A 20,274-nucleotide genomic window follows, 5' to 3' on the forward strand; every position below is an offset into this window, starting at 1 on the left:
GTTTACTTGTTTTTAACTTTTGCAAACAGAAGTGCCTCTACTAGTTTTTTCATAATTATATTCACAATATTGCAATTTTTGCAATAATGTTATAATATAAATGTATTTTATTAAAAGTACAGTAACGATTTTGAGTTCTATTGTTATCCAGATGATTAATTTTTTTAAAATTTAAAATTTTTAAAATTTCTAAAACAATTGAAAACACCCTTGCCAGGGGAGGAGACTACGGACATCTGAGTCCACCTGGGGCAATGCCTTTAAGCTGTCAGACTAGACTTGACATTCAAAGGCCTAATTCACAAAGGTAAAGTGGAGGGAGCACTGTCGAAATATAAGGCACCTAAGGGGAGGAGTTCGCAACAACATAATATTCTGACTGTCAAGAAAAGAAAAAGCGCGAATGCACTTTGAAATCTGTGGTAGCCCATTTGTATTACTTTTTGCGATTTGCTGTGAAAAAGTCTCGTTTGTGGGCTAGACTCTGACCACCATGGGAATATTATATTTGAGAAAGGTTAAAACCATGTGTAGCAGCAGGTACGTCTTCTTCACCTCAAAGTGCATGGAATTGACGTGAAAAAACACAATCTATGATTACTTCTCATATACAAACTTAATGCCCATGCCTCAGTAAAAAGAACAAAACAAATTACTACTCCATCCATGCTTCTGTATAGATTATTTTATTCTACAGCTCTTAAGGTATACATCTATCAAAGGAATTACTTGGAAGAGAGCATCTCCACGCTTAAAAGCTAACTTTTAAGCAGCAGCATTTTAACCACTAAAACAAATGAATAATTGCAACAGTAATGCATTTCGCTACTTGTAAGGCTGAAATAAACGCAAACTCACTTTGACTCTTCTAGAGTTTTGCTCCTACATTTTTACGGCAAATAAAGCCTTTTCCTACAGTGCTTATCACTCTAAGTGGGGGTCCCTTGGCACCTTGCTACCAGATGATTTTGACCATTGACTTTCAAACCGCATTCATCTAATTGCTGAACTGCTGAAGTAGCAAACTTTGGGAAATCGGTGACTTCTTTCAGTTTTCAATGTCAGTTTTTAAAGGGTGGTAAAGGAGAACACCTCTGAATCCTTGGTAGTCTGATGTTTTTTTGGACAACTTTTTCAGAAAACAAACAGCTCATAGTAAGCTTGAAAGCAACCAGCACAATCCAACAGGAAGTGGCAAGTAACTCAGCAGGAAATCAATAAGGAAACCATAAAGGAAAACCTACAAGTGGATTGCTTCCAATATGGTGTCGAGGTTTTTTTGTGTTTCCTGTCAAGTCAGTGTCTTGTGTAGTGCTGTTACTTCCTGAGGGGGGGTCATAATGCTCAGATCTCAAAGAAAATCTGGTCCAGGACATACAGCATCATGTGCATTAATGAAGTGTTTGTATATTCAACTAGAGGCAAAACTAATATTCTCCTGTTTAGCACTGTGAGGCCATGCCAATAGCAGAATGGCTCTAGAGTGATGCCTTTAACATAACATATAACATAACACAACAGCACATAAACATATATTTTCTAACTTTTGACCAGCGTCCATATAACACAAGAACTTATACGGGACATCTAAAAATCAGTTTTCAATAGAACTAATACTTTTGCAAATTCATGTATCAAAACACTTAAGAGTAAGACCAAGGGCCTGATTAAGGGGCAGATTTACAAGCCCCTTGCAACACTTTTACGCCACTGTTGCATCACTTTTGTGACGCAGCGGCGGCATAAACAATGTGCCATGTTGCGACTTATTTACAACGTGACGCATCTAGGCAGATGCGTCACGTTGTAAAGCCCTGCGCCACATGAAACCTGCGTCAGGTTTCATGTGGGCGTTCTGTCGCAGGGTGGGCGTTCCCTCGTATCAAAGCCCCGTAAAACTGACGCAGTGAAATCTACAAGATTTCACAGAGTCAGTTTTACGACGCTGCTGCGTCAAATCCTTACGCCTGCTTGAAGCAGGCGTAAGGAGTGACGCACCATGTTATGTATGGGTGGCCCCTGTCCATTGGAGGAGTTGCGTCGTGCTTGCGACGCGACTCCAGCAATGCGCCGCCCATACGCCACAAGATGCGTCACGCATCTTCTCTTCCTTGCACCATGGTGCGCCACATTGTAAATGCGGTGCATCTGTGGTGGCGCAAGGAGGGGATTGCATGACGCATCTCTTCTGGCACAAACCTGCTGATTTGCAGAGATGCGCCAGAACATGTAAATATGCCCCTTAGAGTTTAGGGGACAGGTTACTCCATCAGAAACGTGAAGCGTATCCCGTCTGCCGTATTACAAGAACCATAAAATGTAATGCACTTGTAATACAGCGGATGGGATATCGTTTGTGACAGAGTAACAGGGTCCCTCAAACTCTAAATCTGGACCAGAATACTATGTTATCATGATGGCATTTATCTAGTGCAAATGTTTCCATTAGTTGGACCTCTGAGCTCTGTCGATTGTCTGGAGACATCCTTAATGTTACATCGACCTCCGTCACCGGCCAGAGTCTGGAAATTCTTGGGAAGATATGCTCCTGGTGTCATGGTCTATGTATCAGAAATAAGGGATGGTTTTACTCACTTAGCGTCAGGTTGATCATTTAACTAAGTTTTTCCAGGGATATTTGCTATCCTGTTGGCTAGTTTGAAAGGCAGTTTGACATCCTTGGCCTGTATGTGTATAATGTTGCTGCCAAACAAGTCAGGTCTGGCAGGTTTACTGATTGCTTGTGTTTCTCCTTTGTCAGTATTTTACCCATTGCCTTGTCTCACATAAGTATGGGTTTGCTTTTTACATGGTGTTACAGGGTTATTAATCACGACAGTCAACAATATGGCATATGTTAAACGTATTGACTGTATGTAAGCTGTTCTCTTTTTTTTTTTTTGTCAAAGATATGTTTATTCATTTTCAAAAACAAGACATGGCACAATCCGCCCAAGCACCCACACAGGGGCGACAGTTCAATGATTAGGCAATAAATTGAACGCAGAGGAGACCGAACGTGCGAAAGAGTCACACCCCAAAGCATTGCACCTAGCTAAGTACCGTTCACAGTTTCTGGGAAAAGAAAGGGGGGTGCTTCGAGAAGTCCTCCTTTAGTGTAGCGCAACGATAAATCTTCTAGTGGCCATCCCTCCAAAGAGGAGCTAGAGCGTCGGATGGGTCTGCCTAGGGACAGAGTCCATGTTCGATAGCCAACTGAGTCTCCCCCCTGGGGTGCAAAAGCAAGAGATCGAAATTGAGAAGACGCGAAGAAGCTTGGCGGTAGTTACAGCCATGTGGTAACAGTAAACTGAACTCCCCCCCCCCTACCCTACCCTCCCCCCGTACTCCCCCCCCCACCCCCCCCCGGTGGTGGTAGTGTGGATCGGAGATCTAGAAGTGGGCTGACTTAGAGCTGGAAGAGGTGTAGGGCTCGCACTGTGGGAGGACAAACTGCCAAGGGTAACCCCCGGGACAGGAAGGTTACCAGCGGCCCCCACCTGAATTCAAAGTTTTTGAAGTCCACCCGGAATATGTCCGACATGCATTCCATACTAAGGAGCCTCCACAGACGGAAATACCACAAGGACATCGCTGGTGCCTCTCGCTTCTTCCAGGCCGCTGCAATAGTGGTTTTGGCCGCCCCTATACAGAGCCACATAATTCTTTTGTCCGCCCTCGTCTGATGTTCAAGCATAGGGTCACGGACTCCCAGGAGAGTCCCAATTATGGAGGTCGGTATAGGGTACCCCAGCATGTCCTTCATCTGCGCTAGTATCTCCTCCCAGAAGGGCCTGATGACAGGGCAGTCCCACCATATGTGTTGGAAATCTCCCAGGAGACCACACCCCCGCCAGCATCTGTCTGATGTGCCTGGGAAGATTCTGGCTAACTTGGAAGGGTACAGGTACCAATCCATCATTGTCTTTAAGTGTGCCTCCCGCAGGTCTGCCGATTGGTTAAATTTGTGGATATCGGACCATAGGCGCGACCACTCTGTGTCAGTAATGTCCCGCTGGGTCAATCCCTCCCACATTGACATGTACCGGGGTCTGGGGGTCGGTGTTGAGGACAACAAGTGCTTGTACAGGAATGAGATGGCACCTTTCATGGTGGTGGACGTCGCCAGGAAGGCCTCCAATTTAGTGAGAGGCTTGGCGCCCCCTCCCTTATCTGGGGGCCCTGGGCCCAGTGTAGCATCTGTGCATAATGGAAGCGCTCGGTGTCCCCCAAGCTGTTCTCTTTTAACTTGGCTTTTGTTCTTTTGTGTGATGTGTTGATAGTTGGTACAGTTAGAAGCCCTCTCAATTGGCAACTGTAAAGCACATACAAGTTGTATTGGATACATATGGAGTGTTCGGTCTAATGTGTTTTACACCTTTATATGCTGTATTTCTTTTCAGCATCTACTGTTGGAAGCAATGTGATAACATCTACTAGGCATATCTCCACCGTGATATGTCAAGTGTTTCATTAATGCCTGTTTTTAGTGGTCTACATGAGAAGTTGGGATGAAGTCCTTGAATCAGGATGAATTTTGTACTTTCGGGAGGGTTCTAGTATAATATATGAAATATCTGCAGAGTGGTCAGGGCTAGGCATGGGGAATGGCCAAGACCTGTCACTGGAAATGCATGAAAAATAGTGCACTTAATCCCTACTATGCTTCCAACAGCAGATAATGGGGCTAGTCTTGACTAATTAAAGTCAATAAAACTATTATACCTTTTAAGGTTGTCCATTTCTGGCGCATTAATGGGCATTTTGCTACCAAGCCAAAAAGCATTATAATGGATTTGTTCATGTTGGAGGTGGGTGAGACCTGACATTTGACTCAGAGATGCTTTTGACTCCGAGATGCTTTGGATGGCTGTATTTGGCACGGTAAAGAGACAATTCGAACACACTTGGGAAGCTTGGTTATAGGTTCTTCCTGTGAAACAGAACCAGCCCATAAACCATAGTCAAGCAGGAGCAAGGGTCTCCACTCACTCTGCCCCCACACACAGAACACCCCTTTACCCCATACAGAATTGCACTTAGAAGGGAGAAAGAGGGGGCACGCATTGGCTGTGCATGGCTACCCTACTCTAGATTTCTTCCCCAATCTATTGATCTCAAATAGGACTGTGGTTGGTGGACCTGACTCATTCTTTGGATAATTGTGTTAACCTGTTAGCATGTTATTCACATCCCATACTCTCTCGTCTCTTGAAGGTTTGGTGGTGGTGTTTGGAAACCCCAGGCCACGCATCGTTCCGAGCACTCCCGCTGAGCTGGTCCTGAATATCTCCGGCACCCTCTCCCTGACGTGTGAGGGAGAGGAGATGGTGGCCTGGGAGCATGACACGAATCCACTGGACTTACCTGTGAAACGCAAGGGAAGCGTCTTCTCCAGCACGCTCACGCTGAAAAACCTGACAGGTCTAGACTCCGGAAGGTACACCTGCTTCTACAACCACTCCCAGGATGAAGAGCACCGGGAGGCTGACGTGGTCTACATCTTCGTACCAGGTGACTGAGTTTCCATTTCCATTTCTGAAAACCATGTGAAGATCAGGTACTTTTTGTAAGTGAATAGTAAGGTAAAAGTCTGTACAAGTTCAGTGTAAAGAGGAAATGGCTCTAGGGTCCATAATGGAAGAAATACTAGGTAATATACAGGAACTGAGCATGCAGGTATCCTCAATAACACCCTTCGGTAGACGTACACTGTATGAATGAGTGAATGAGTGAATGCATGAATGAATGAAAGATTGCATTGAGCAGCGGCAAGAGATGTCTTGCCATGGTGGAGATATAAGAGGCTCATTTTAAGGTTTGTTTGCAGGTGCGTTTATGTGTACTTTGCAGATTTGCATAGGGTATGGAAAGTGGCTAAGGTCTTCGCTGGCAGTGGGTGTCCGCAGTGTGTATTAACTGGGGGGCTGTCTTACTTTCTGCTTCACACATGTTGCTACATAATTGTTTCCGGATAACCTGCAGAAGAGTGCTATGAGGGGCAAGCAAGTGAGTAGGTTTGTAAAGTGCATCTACAAAACCAGTTGCCAGGAGGCTCTGAATTTGGCACTTTGGTAATCCAGAGTAGGTGCATCAACTGTAGCCGAGTCAGGATTTATGGTAATTTCTGATGCTACAGATTTACAATAAAAGGAGGTGAGAGAGTTAGTGGGCAGGACCAAGGAGATAAAGGCTGCACACATTTATGTGAGGAGAAACAGAGTGACTGATGAAGAGGAGAGCTCTGGCAGTGTATACTGAATGTCCAAAGTTACAGTTCAGCGGGGGGTTAGTCGTTTTCAGAAATTGGATGGCGCACAACGTGTGATGGTGAGGTAGTTGCGAAAAGGTAGTATTGGTTGGTGCTGCTTGTGCAGAGAAAACCCTAAAACTCTGCAAACAAAGGGTGTAGGAACTAACCCTTGTGATAAGTTAAACAGCCAGTCAAGTGCACACAACACTTTATAAAGTTATGAGTAATCGAAGTAAGGCGTTGAAGGATAAGATCACACGCGATGTTCTTTCTGTTTAGCTTTAATGGGTATGTGAGTGGTCCTCCTTATACAGGAGCCACCACCTAGAGAGAAAAACCAGCCAACACGTTCTTCGTCAGTTAGGGAGTTAACCCATTGACTCTTCAGGGCTGTGAAGGTTTGGTATGTCATAGTATCGGGGGACCGGTGATAGTTCCAACCCGGTCCTGATCGGGTGTTTTATCTAAGTTGTGCAAATCCGCACAAAACAAGTTTTATCGAAGGGTACCAGGCTCGTCTTGGAACAGGGCGGGTAGTGTCTGTTGTCAGGAAAACGAGCGGCGGTATGCCATAGAGATGTGCGGAGGGTATTAGCCATTTTAGGTGTTTCCAGCCTGATGCATGGCAGACTCTTCCTTGGTCATCACAGTTCCTCTGCTCTTTATATGGAGGAAACAGAAAAACTTCTAGTAGTGGTACTGACGCCAAGTAATCAACAAAGCATGGTATTAGCTGAGCAGCTACCTACCGCCCAGTCAAGAGGATGGCACTGGTTGAATTGAACACAAGATAATGGACGGAATGCTGAAACTTTTCAGACACTCACCCCCAGTCACAGATCTGGGTTGAATCCATCATCGTTTCTTAGCGCACTTTGCGACTCCAGTTCAGACCCAGCTATATGCAAATCATTCTTGATGCTGTGCCTCAAGGGAAGAGTCCAGCCGGAACTGCCAAGCCATGTCGTCTCTGAACCGGAAACAAGCATCCCGGGACCGGTTTCGGGGCAATACCCCTAATCAGCCAGGCTAGCTTGAATCCAGTGGCAAAGTGAGCAAGGGACCCACATCTGGGCATACCCTGCCAACTTAGGGCGAACAAACCAAACACTAGGAGATGATGGACGGAGCACTGAAACTTTTCAGACGCTCACCACCAGTCACAGATCTAGGTTGAATAAAGTAGGGGGCTAGAATGGTAAAAAGAATAAGATTGAATAAGAAAAATAGAGGAAATTGGCATAAAAATTAGAGATAGAAGAGAATATGGTAAATAAATTAGAGAATGGAGACTGAAAATGAGAAAGAATTGGATAAAGTATGCAAGAATGAATACATAAAAGCACTTCAGTGACATCACAGTACGTGCACTAGTCTTCAGTGATATCAACCAGTTGCTTATAGCCCATATATGTATGACATAGCCCCTCATTCACTACTAACGGTCTCTTCTTCTTCAATCTTACCCAAGATCCTACCGTGTGGTTTCTTCCCAATGAGGACAATGAAGAATTCATTTTTCAGACAAGCACTTCAGAGTCCATCTTGCCGTGCCGCGTGACCAACCCGGAAGCACACGTCAGCCTCCATGAGCGTACGAAGGAGAGTCACCTCTCCGTCATCTACGACAGACAGCTTGGTTTCCGGGGACACTTTGAAGACACAGTGTACCTGTGCAAGGCAGAGTATGATGGGCAGGAGGCATACTCCGACCACTACTATGTGTATACCATCCCGGGTGAGTAAGCTTCAAGTTTCCTCTCTTGTATGGGAAATGGCTGTCCTTATTAAATGAATAGCATTTTATGTCAGTCATCGGAGAGCACTAACAAACACACACAGACGCACCAAACACTGATGATGATGCAGGCTGCACAGGACCGCACAGCTTAACAACATTTGCAATGCAATAGGTCTCGCATTTGGAAGAATTAGAGCTAGTGGCATTATAAATGATAAAGTCTTTTATCTATGTGTTTGCCATCTTATAAGTGTTTAGAAATGCAGCATGTTATCCATAGGTTTTGCACACACCCATTAGAGTTAGTTTTTCCTATGAATTATCTGCATGAATAACTCATGTACATACGAAATTGGCCATTGCCACCATACTCATCTTTAGAGGCGGACATTCACACTTCTGTGGGTCGAAGTGAAGGCAACATAACACATTTGTGTGTTAATTTGTTTTAGCTTTCCCCCTCAAATCCAGCCTTTCTGTGGAACGGGGGTCCATAGTACGGCTCGATGTAGCACAGTAGCACTTATGCAGCACAGCAGCACTTATCCAGAGGTCAACCACAATGGCTGCTTCCACCCGCTCCAGAATTGTAGCTAATGACCTGTTTCTTTCTTGCCTTCCTAAGTCTCCACCTTCACGGCCTCCGTCAGTGCCTCTCAGACTCTGGTGAAACAGGGCGATAACTTTACGGTCATCTGTGCCATCAGCGGTAACGAACTGGTGCATTTCAGCTGGGAGTACCCACGAATGGAGGTGAGTAGCATTCTTTTGGAGTTGGGCAGGGATATGAAGACATTTTACTCATCCATCTTATAGCATGTGTAATATAGAGGTCTCTATAAGAGTATGTTTCTTGCAGTATGTCTACACCCAGCCGTGTGCATATTGGTGACTTACTCAAAGCCAGTCCAGGGACATAGATTAGTCAGGAAGACTGGGTGAGGCGGGGGGCTTCAGATTCCCCAACAATCACACTGGCATATCATGGTAACATGGTAAAATACATTACCTGAGAAACAGGACATGAGGGAGGCTTAAAGGGCAGTGGAAAGGGAGAGCAGTGCACACTGTTAGCAGTACTTAAAACCAAATATTATTTTAAATCACCAACATTTTTTAGAACTTCAAAACAGAGAAGAGAAAATGTGTGTGTGTTTGTGTTTATTAGTCTGTGTGTGCATGTAAAACTTCTAGGCGAAATCCGACAGACACTTCACCATACCCAAATGAGAACACCTGTACCCAACTATTTACTAGATAACACATTTATTAGGGGGATGTAACACCCAAAAAGCCCTGCCCCTGAAGCTACGCCTCTGAGCCAACCACAAATGACATGGCACAACTCTGGAGCCTTAGTAAAGGATAAAGGTAGTGTAAAATGGATTTAGTCCCTAAGGTTACTATAACTCCCACCCTCACCATGCACTGCTAATTCCCCACATATTACGTCCCGCATGACATCTTCTATGATATCATTGATAATATCCCTGAAGCATTTGCTGTGGGGAATTATTAGTGCATGGCGAGGGCGTGAGTTATAGTTGCCTTAGGGCACGAGTTATAGTTACTCGAGGTAATTTTAACTATAACTGCTGAATTACTATGGTTTTGTGCATGTAAAATGTGAAACCAAATTATAACGTCCCTGTAACCTTAGTTTTTTCAGTGATGGTAAATCTAGTTGCTAGTAATATATACTTGCCTTCAAGCTATTCTAGTTGTCGCTATTACAGCTACATTATATATTAGCATATCTATATTTTTGTACTCAATATTTATAAATACAACCCCCTTATGACAAGGTTCAGGGGATTTATAAACAATTGTATTTGATATGCTTATGACGATTTTTTACATGAGAATTCACTTGTAAGGTAGCTTCTGGACCCGCCAAAGGTAAAATCCACATCAAGTCTTCTCCCAATTATTGTAGAAAATAATATTAATCTAGAAGAAAGGTCAAAATCAGTCTTTAAGTTCCCGACTGTCCTCGGATCCATGACAAATTCTTGAGCCTGAAAGGAGGCCAAGTGCCTCAACCACACCTACTGTTGGATGACAGGGAGTTCTCTGTTCTTGAGCCAAGTAAATACTTCAGGCAGATTTGCGTCACTTTTGCGCCGCCGTAACGTCTCTTTTGTGACGCAGCCATATCGTAAATGTTGCTGCCCATTTACAACATGACGCCTCTAGGGAGATGCATCACGTTAGACCTGCATCAGGTATAATGTAATCAGGGTAGGCGTTCCCACGCAAAAAGCCATGTAGTGCTGACACAGTGAAATCTATAAGATTTCATTGCGTCACTCTACGCCTTCTCTGAATCAAAATACCTACGCCTGCTCACACCAGGCATAAGGAATGATCCAGGGCTTTTTGAATGTGACTGGTCCATCTATTGTGCCGCATTGCTGGAGTTGTGTCACTTTCATGAGCAACTCCAGCAATGCGTCACTTTTGCACCAACAGATGCGTCAGAATTTCTGACGCATATGTTAATCCTTGTGCCATGGAGCGCTGTATTTTAAATACAACGCATCCAAAGTGGCACAAGGACATTCTGTGCTGACGCAAGGAAACTGACGCATCTGTGCAGATGGATCAGTTCCTTGTAAATCTGCCCCTTCAGTCTTAAATGGTAGGAGGGATTGCCTTCAAACTGTTTTGATTGATCCACAATTCTGGGTCCTACCCCTACTCACACACACAGTAAGTCTTTAAATCCTCTTTCATTCAGACTGTACCTTTATCCTGAAAATCAACGTGGTTGTAAAGGGAAGAAACTTTCAACTCTCTGCTTTGGAAAATTCTTCTGTGCTTCCAGATAGAGCTGACATACGCCCCGTGATAGCAATAATGAACAAATGCAATGTAATCCTTACCATCTGACAAAAAAACTGCTAAATGGACACAATCACCACGCAGATTTTCCTTGAACCCCGAATTCTTAGGCCGAGCATCAGCCAAAACTTCTTGATTTGACTAAAATTATATGCATAATGTCCTAATTTTTATAGGGGCTTTCCGCCAGCTCTCTTCATCCAGTGGTCTGTTATTCCCAGCTGCTCCGCCCTCCCTTGCACTTGGCCATATATGGCGACCGTGCGACGCAGGTGAGTGTGACCTAGTTTAGGACACCCCCCGCGCCGCACGGCCACCAGCTGCTGCGTGTGCCTCCCGCCTGCCTGCCTCGCTGCCCCGGCCGCCGCCGCGTGACCACGCCCCCTGCCATCGAGCGGCGTGGTCTGTGCCTGCCTGACCTGCAGGCTCCTGTGCCCCGCTATCTTGCATTGTACCCCTGTATTTATTATACTGATTTGTATTTTCGTTTATCTTTAGTGCCTGTTTGCCTGTTTTTTGTTGCCCCCGTCTCTTCCCTCCCCGCTCCCCGCTTCCCGCCACCGCCGCTAACCCCGCCCCTTTTTTCCTTCTGTACCCTCCCCGCTCCCGCCTCCCAGCTGCTCCGCCCTCCCTCGCACTTCGCCATATATGGCGACCGTGCGAACGCGCAGCGGTCACGCGCAGCGGGCGCGCCGCTTGTGCGCCGAAGGCGCGCCAAAGGTAAACCCGTCTGCGCCCGTCCGCGCCTGGACCGCGCCCAGCGCCAGGACCCCTGGCCCCCGCCGAAGCAAGACGACCCGCCGGACCTACGACGCCGCAACACTCATCGCACTCAACACCGGCGGGATCCCTGAATGCTACCGAGCCACTCCGAAGCACACCCACGGACCCTTCAGCTGCCACGCCTGCAAGTTCACCTGCATCCGACCTGCCTCGCACCAGCACCCGCCAGGCCGAACACCTGCAGCAACCACCTCAAGTGCATCCTGCTCAACACCCGCTCCGTCCACAGACACGCCATCGAACTCTGGAACCTCCTCAACACCACAGCCCCTGACGTTGCCTTCCTCACGGAAACCTGGATGAACGACTCCTCAGCACCCGGCATCGCCATCGCCATCCCAGAGGAATACAAGATCACCCGCAGAGACCGCATCCAACAGACGGGAGGAGGCATCGCCATCATCCACAGGGACACCATCCACATCTCGACCAACACCGATGACACCCTGACAACCGCCGAACACCTGCACTTCCAGATCCACACCGACCCGAACACCACCCTCAGAGGCACCCTGATCTACCGACCCCCGGGACCACGCACACAATTCAGCGAGGACATCGCCGACTTCGTCAGCCCGCATGCCCTCCCCTCCGCTGACTACATCCTCCTGGGGGACTTCAACTTCCACCTGGAGAACAACAACGACCGCCACACCATTACCCTGCTCGACAACCTCGACAACCTCGGACTCGAGCAGCTGGTGTCCACCCCCACCCACCTCGCAGGACACACACTCGACGCCGTCTTCTCGTCCAACAAACACATCGCCTTCGGCCACGCCACTGGACTCCACTGGACGGACCACAGCTGCGTCCACTTCACCTTCAGAAAAACGACGATCCACCACCACCAGCAACAGGTTGCTCGAAGAAGCTGGAACAAGATCACAGCCGACCAGCTCGCTGCTTCCCTGAGCCAGCACCCTCCCGCCAGCTCAGCTAACCCCAGCCAGGCCGCCGACAACCTCACGAAGTGGATCAGCAGCTGCGCGGACGAACTCGCCCCACTAAGGACCCCGCCCAGCAGACCCGGCAGCAAGAAGGCCTCTTGGTTCACCGACGAACTCAAGAGCTCCAAGAAGAACTGCCGAGCTCTTGAGAAAGCCTGGAGAAGGGAACCAACACCGGACAACATGACCACCCTCAAGCTTGCCACCCGGAAGCACCACAAACTGATCCGCGCCACCAAGAAAACTGCATTCAAGGACCGACTGGACAACAACGCACACAACTGCAAGGAACTCTTCAACATCGTGAAAGAGCTCTCCAACCCCAACGCCGGAAACAACGACATCACCCCATCGCAAGACCTCTGCAACTCCCTCGCCTCCTACTTCCACAACAAGATCGCGGACATACACAACAGCTTCAGCACGCAACCGACGCTAGCCACGACCGAACCACCGCCCCCCACCACCACCATCCGCGCCTGGACTCCGATCAGCACCGAAGACACCGTCCGCATGATGAACTCCATCCACTCCGGATCTCCAACCGACCCCTGCCCTCACCACGTCTTCAACAAGGTCGACGCCATCATCGCACCCCACCTGCGGGACGTCATCAACACCTCCTTCGACACCGCTACCTTCCCGGAGAGCTGGAAGCACGCAGAACTCAGCGCCCTGCTAAAGAAACCTACAGCGGACCCCACCGAACTCAAGAATTACCGCCCCATCTCGCTCCTCCCGTTCCCAGCCAAAGTCATCGAGAAGACCGTCAACAAACAGCTGGCCGCCTTCCTCGAGACAAATGGATCCCTCGACCCCTCACAGTCTGGCTTCCGAGCCAACCACAGCACCGAGACCGCCCTCATCGCTGCCACCGATGACATCCGAACCCTGATGGACAACGGAGAAACAGCGGCCCTCATCCTCCTAGACCTCTCCGTGGCATTCGACACTGTCTGCCACCGCACCCTAGTACAGCGCCTCAGCAACGTCGGAATCCAGGAGAAGGCTCTGGAATGGATCATCTCCTTCCTCGCTGGAAGAACACAGAGAGTCCGCCTACCACCGTACAAGTCAGAGGCCACCGAAGTCATCTGCGGCGTCCCTCAAGGATCCTCGCTGAGCCCCACCCTCTTCAACGTCTACATGAGCCCCCTCGCGGCCATCGAACGCCAACACAACCTCAACATCATCGCCTATGCCGACGACACCCAGCTGATCCTCTCCCTGACCAACGACCCCGCCGCCGCCAGAGCCAACCTCCACGAGGGGATGAAAGACGTAGCCGAGTGGATGACGACCAGCCGCCTGAAACTGAACTCAGACAAGACGGAAGTCCTCATCCTGGGTTCCTCGCCCTCCGCCTGGGACGACTCCTGGTGGCCCCCCGCCCTGGGCACCGCACCCAAACCGACAGACCACGCATCCTGGACTCCTCCCTCTCCATGACCAGACAAGTCAACGCAGTCTCCTCGTCATGCTTCAACATCCTGCGCATGCTACGGAAGATCTTCCGGTGGATCCCCACCGAGACCAGGAAGACGGTCACCCAGGCCCTCATCACCAGCCAACTGGACTACGGCAACGCCCTCTACGCCGGAACCACCGCGAAGCTCCAGAAGAGACTCCAGCGGATCCAGAACGCCTCAGCCAGACTGATCCTCGACATCCCACGACACAGCCACATCTCCGGACATCTGAGAGACCTGCATTGGCTCCCCGTCAACAAAAGAATCACCTTCCGTCTCCTCACCCACGCACACAAAGCCCTACACCGCGTCAACTTCTACACTCCCAAACGCCAACTCCGATCAGCCAGTCACGCCCTCACCGCCGTCCCCCGCATCCGAAGAACAACAACAGGAGGAAGGTCCTTCTCCTACCTGGCCGCCAAGACCTGGAACTCCCTCCCGACCGACCTGCGCCTGACCCAAGACCACCTCTCCTTCAGGAAGAAGCTCAAGACCTGGCTCTTCGAGCAGTAGCAGCACAACCCCCCCCCAAGCGCCTTGAGGCCCTCCGGGTAAGTAGTGCGCTCTATAAATTTCTTTGATTGATTGATTGATTGATTATTGTGACATTCACAGTTTGTTTTCGCCCACTGCAGAATACAGCATGGGGCGCCGTGTTAGCCCAGTTCAGCCGTTGGCTAACTTCACTGTGAGTGACGGCATTCTTCCCTTTCACAAGAAGCACATCCACACAAATAGTAGTTCTATCAATCAATCAATTAGAGTACTTGTAGAGCGCGCCACTTACTTGTGAGGGTCTCAAGGCGCTGAGGGGAGGGGGTGCCGCTACTGCTCGAAGAGCCAGGTCTTGAGGAGTCTTCTGAAGGCGTGCAGGTCTTGGGTCTGCCGTCGGTGGGTACGGAGGGTGTTCCAGGTCTTGGCGGCGAAGTTGGAGAAGGATCTGCTGCCGGAGGTTGTTCTTTGGATGCGGGGAACAGCAGCGAGGGCGAGGCTGGCGGAGGGGAGCTGGCGGGTGGGGGTGTAGAAGCTGAGTCTGCTGTTCAGGTAGGCTGGTCCGGCGTTGTGGAGTGCTTTGTGTGCGTGGGTGAGGAGCTTGAAGGTGATCCTCTTGTCAACGGGGAGCCAGTGTAGGTCTCTCAGGTGGGGGGGTGATGTGGCGGGGGACGTTGACGATCAGTCGGGCGGAGGCGTTTTGGATGTGTTGTAGTCGTCATAGGTGTTTGGCTGGGATTCCTGCGTACAGTGTGTTGCCATAGTCCAGTCTGCTTCTGACGAGGGCCTCTGTCACCGTTCTTCTTGTTTTGGTCGGGATCCACTTGTAGATCCTGTGGAGCATGCGGAGGGTGTTGTAGAAGGAGGAGGAGACAGGGTTGACCTGTTTAGACATGAAGGAGGAGTCGAGGATGAATCCTAGGTTGCGTGCATGGTCGGTGGGTGTCAGTGCTGTTCCCAGTGTGGTCGGCCACCAGGAGTTGTCCCAGGCTGAGGGGGTGGGTCCGAGGATGAGTACCTCCGTCTTGTCCGAGTTCAACTTCAGATGGCTGTTCCTCATCCAGTCGGCGATGGCCTTCATTCCCTCGTGGAGGTTGGTTTTGGCGGTGTGCCGGTCCTTGGTGAGGGAGAGGATGAGCTGGGTGTCGTCAGCGTAGGAGATGATATTGAGGTCCTGTTGGCGGGCCACTTGTTCGAGGGGGGTCATGTAGATGTTGAACAGCATCGGGCTGAGAGATGAGCCCTGGGGGATGCCGCAGATGATGTCAGTGGCCTCCGATCGGAAGGGCGGGAGGCAGACGCTCTGGGTTCTGCCGGAGAGGAAGGATGTGGTCCAGTCAAGGCCCTTCTCTTGGATTCCGGCTTCTAGGAGGCGTGCCTTTAGAGTGCGATGGCAGACCGTGTTGAAGGCGGCTTACAGGTCCAGGAGGATTAGGGCTGATGTTTCGCCGTTGTCTAGTTGGCGCCTGATGTCGTCTGTGGCGACGATGAAGGCTGTCTCGGTGCTGTGGTTTCATCTGAACCCGGACTGGGACGGGTCCAAGATGTTATTGTCTTTCAGGTGGCGGGCCAGTTGCATGTTGACGATTTTCTCGATGACCTTCGGCAGGAACGGGAGCAGGGAGATGGGGCGGAAGTTCTTGAGGTCCTTGGGGTCCGCCTTGGGCTTCTTGAGGAGGGTGTTGATTTCGGCGTGTTTCCAGCTTTCCGGGAATGTCGCTGTTTCGAAGGAGATGTTGATGACCTTCCGTAGTTGGGGTGCGATGGCAGTGTCTGCTTTTTTAAATACGTGGTGTGGGCACGGGTCTGACGGAGATCCTGAGTGGATGGAGTTCATGACCTTGTGTGTCTCGTCATCGTTGACGTTGGACCAAGAGGTCAGGCGTTGGCACTGGTGGTGTTCACAGGAGTTCACATGGGAGGTGGGGTCTGGTGTAGTCGGGGCGGTCATGGTGTTGAAGCTGTCATGGATGTCAGCGATCTTGAGGTGACATCTTGTGGTCAAAGAAGATGGCCAGTGAGTTGCACAGTTCTTGTGAGGGCGGTATGTCATTGGCGTTGGCGCTGGGGTTAGAGAGTTCCTTCACGATGCTGAAAAGCTCTTTGCTGACGTGGGCGTTGTTATCCAGGCGGTCTTTGAAGGAGGATCTCTTGGTTAATCTGATGAGGTGGTGATGTCTGGAGTGCGTTCGTGGAGCCACATCTTCTCCAGTTTCCGGCATGCACATTTGGAGGTCTGCAGCTCGTCGGTGAACCAGGTGGCTCTCTTGCTGGCGTGGTTGTTAGAGGGTTTCTTGAGTGGGGCGAGGGTGTTGGCGCAGTCGTCGATCCACTGTCTGAGGTTGCGGGCTGCGATGTCTGGGTTGGTGGGGTCGGTGGGTGGGTTTTGGGCGAGGGTGGTGATCAGCTGGTCTTCAGTGACTTTGCTCCAGCAGCGGCGAGGTAGCTGTTGGGTGTGGTGGTGCGTGGTTTGTTTATTGAAGGTGAAATGAATGCAGCGGTGGTCGTTCCAGTGGAGTTTGGTGGTGTGGTCGAAGGTGACGTGGGTGCCTGTGGAGAAGACGGGGTCCAGCGTGTGACCAGCAGCGTGGGTAGGTGCGGTGACGAGTTGTCTAAGACCGAGGTTGGCGAGGTTGGCGATCAGGGTGGTAGAGTTGGGGTCGTTGTTGTTCTCGAGGTGGAAATTCAGGTCCCCGTGGAGGATGTAGTCCATGGAGGCGAGCGCGTGGGTGCTGGCGAGGTCGGCGATGGAGTCGCTGCATTGAGCTCGGAGTCCGGGGGTCTGTAAATGAGTGCTCCTCTGAGGGTGGTGTTGGGGTCGGTGTGGATCCGGAAGTGCAGGTGTTCGGCTGTGTTGAAGGTGTCGTCTGTGTGGGTGGCGACCTTGAGGGTGGACTTGTGGACGATGGATATTCCTCCTCCGATTCCATTCCTGCGGGAGATCTTGTAGCCGTCCTGGATGGCTATGGCGATATCGGGCGCCGAGGAGTCGTTCCACCAGGTCGCGGTCAGGAAGGCTACGTCTGGGGCGGAGGTGTCAAGCAGATCCCAGAGCTTGCCGGCGTGTTTGCGTGCAGAGCGGGTGTGAGGAGTATGCAGCGGAGGTGGTTGGGTCCAGTCCTTGGAGGTTTGGTGGCTCTGTCGCAGGTGAAGCTGCAGGTGTGGCAGGAGAAAGTTCTGTGAGTCCATTTCGGGGCAGCTTGGAAGCAGGTGTGGTTTCAGCCGGCATTGAGTGCGCAGAGGGTGCTGGCGTTGTAGCGGAGTCTGGTGTTGTGGTGTCCGTGGGGTCCAGGGGTTCTGTTGCTGGGCGCGGTCCATGCGTAGATGGGATTCCCTTTGGTGCGCCAGCGGGGCGCCCGCTGCGCGTGGCCTCCATAAGAGGGGGATATTGAGGGAGGAGCAGCTGGGAGGTGGGAGCGGGGTGGCCAATGGGGAGCAGGGGGGAAGGGCCACAGGGATGCAGCAGCGGGAAGGAGCAGGAAACAGCGGGAAAACAGGCGGGCGGCAGGGAGCAGGTACAAGGCAGCTGGCGGTCGTGTGGTGGCTTGGGGAGCGACCTGCCTGCGAGCAGAGTCAGAGGTTGCTTCTATGCCACTGCGCGGCCTCCTTAAGAGGGGGAGAGGGAGGAGCAGCTGGGAGGCGGGAGCGGGGTGGCTAATGGGGAGCAGGGGGCGGGGCCGAAGGGACGCAGGGGCTGGAAGGAGCGCGAAACGGCGGGAAAACAGGCGGGCGGCAGGGAGCAGGTACGAGGCTGCTGGCAGCCTTGTGGTGGCGTGGGGAGCGACCTGCCTGCGAGCAGGGTCAGAGGTCACTCCTATGTCACTGCGCAGCCTCCTTAAGAGGGGGAGAGGAAGGGAGGAGCAGCTGGGAGGCAGGAGCGGGGTGGCTAATGAGGAGCAGGGGGGCGGGCCGCAGGGACGCAGCGGCGCGAAGGAGCTGGAAACGGCAGGAAAACAGGCGGGTGGCATGAGCATGTATGAGGCAGCTTGCGGCCGTGTGGTGGCGTGGGGAGCGACCTGCCTGCGAGCAGGGTCGGAGGTCGCTCTATTAAGTGCCAAGCACTATTTTTGAATGTGTGCTTTTTTTAGACCAAAAGTATTTTTGCTTTAAGCCAGTGTTACATTTTTTCTTTTTAGATTGATGACGGCCCATCAGGTTCCTCAACAATCAAATTTGGAAAAGCCATATCAAAACAAAACAAGAATGTTGCAAAGCCAAAAGGTTACCAGTCAATGCCAGACCTAATGGTTTGCCAATGCTTTTTTAATTCAAGAAACTCCTCAAAAGTCAGTTACCAAGACTACCATTTGACTACATAATGGCCATGGCAACAGAAGTAATCAAAGAATGTCAGTTCCATGACCAGTCCTTTCATCCATCTGGAATGGATGCAAGAACTGGATCTGCTACATGTCTCTTGGTTTACTTATCACATCCGATGCAGTAAATTATGGCACTGTATAAAACTTCTTACTCAATAAGTAGCCAAGCTAAGTGCGTGAATAAGTAAGCAAGGTGAGTGCTCACTGTGGGCAGCTGATGTACCCTGCTGGTCAAACGTCTATTAAATATGAACATACTCCGATGCTCAAGACCTGAAAAATCTCATTTACGTGTGTGTCAAGTGGTCTTGGACACATGCAGAATCACACTAAAGGACGGACTCACTGGCCCTACATTGAGGAAGAGTGTCACGGACGGACAAATACTCTAACCTTATACAAACTTGGGGTGCCTCACTCATAATCACACACACTGTGCTCTTAGAGGCCTAGAAAGTCTCATTGAAGCAAAGTTCACTAGTACTAGGAATTTGGATGGTCTCCCTCAGAAGCAGGACTCTGTAGACATGAAGACTTGCAGTGGTGGCTCCTCCGCTAAGGCGGAGGAGTGTCGCCTCACTGTTTTTTTGCAGTGAAAGACAGAGAAAATAAAATGATAATAACTTGCATTATTATCCTTTTATTTTCTCTAACTTCCACTCACAGCTTTGCGTGAGGGGGCAGGGAAGGAGTGGTAGCACCCTTCTAAAGTGTGGAATGACTGCTTGGACAGCCCTCTCGGGTCACCCAAAACAGTCTTACTCACTTTGCATGTTCTCCATGCAGGCTGCATTGCAGACTACATGGAGAACATACCCAGGTCTGCAGTCAGCCGAAAAAAGGCGCTCAGACCAATCATAACGCTGCTAAGGCAGCATTATGATTGGATGACTGGGAACTTGGGTGTGCTTCCTGTGGCCGAGCGAGGGAGAACTACGGAGGAGAGACGGGCGAGGAAGCCGCGAAAAGGTACGTTTTTTATTTCTAACTTAATTTTTTCACAGCTGCTTCTCCAACATCCTCCCCTCTCCACCCACGCTCCAAGACCTCCGATTGGTGCCGGCCGCACCTGAAGACTTGCATAGTCCATCTTAAGGAAAAAAACAACTCGACCTAGAAGTTTGCAGGGACTCAAAGATTCATTGGCACTTTAGGCTTGGGATGTCTTGCTTTACAGATACTGGTACTAAGTGATCCTAGATATTTAGAACACCCTGTTAATAATCAGCATTTTACTATTCATCCTCCATGTTTTTGTTTAAATGTTTGTCATCATTGATTAGTGTGCCTTTGTATGTAAGAGCTTAATTACCGGCTGAACCCAAGGAAGAGCACTGGAATTCAATGTGCCGGAAGTTGGGACACCACCCTGAGTATCCTGCTGAATAGACCCAGAGATAAGACAATTATTGTAGAT

General features: G+C 50.1%; 1 protein-coding gene across 1 annotated transcript in view; it reads left to right on the forward strand.

The window, feature by feature from the left end:
- The window catches only part of PDGFRB (platelet derived growth factor receptor beta), a 251,497-nt gene that overhangs the window by 130,175 nt on the left and 101,048 nt on the right, over positions 1-20,274 (forward strand). The window contains exons 3-5 of the mRNA XM_086931313.1: positions 5,218-5,514; positions 7,725-7,991; positions 8,620-8,747. Coding sequence (XP_086787439.1) covers positions 5,218-5,514; positions 7,725-7,991; positions 8,620-8,747 — 692 coding nt within the window. The remainder of the gene's footprint in view (positions 1-5,217; positions 5,515-7,724; positions 7,992-8,619; positions 8,748-20,274) is intronic.

Source organism: Lissotriton vulgaris, chromosome 7, assembly GCF_964263255.1.
Source record: "Lissotriton vulgaris chromosome 7, aLisVul1.2, whole genome shotgun sequence".
NCBI lineage: Eukaryota > Metazoa > Chordata > Amphibia > Caudata > Salamandridae > Lissotriton > Lissotriton vulgaris.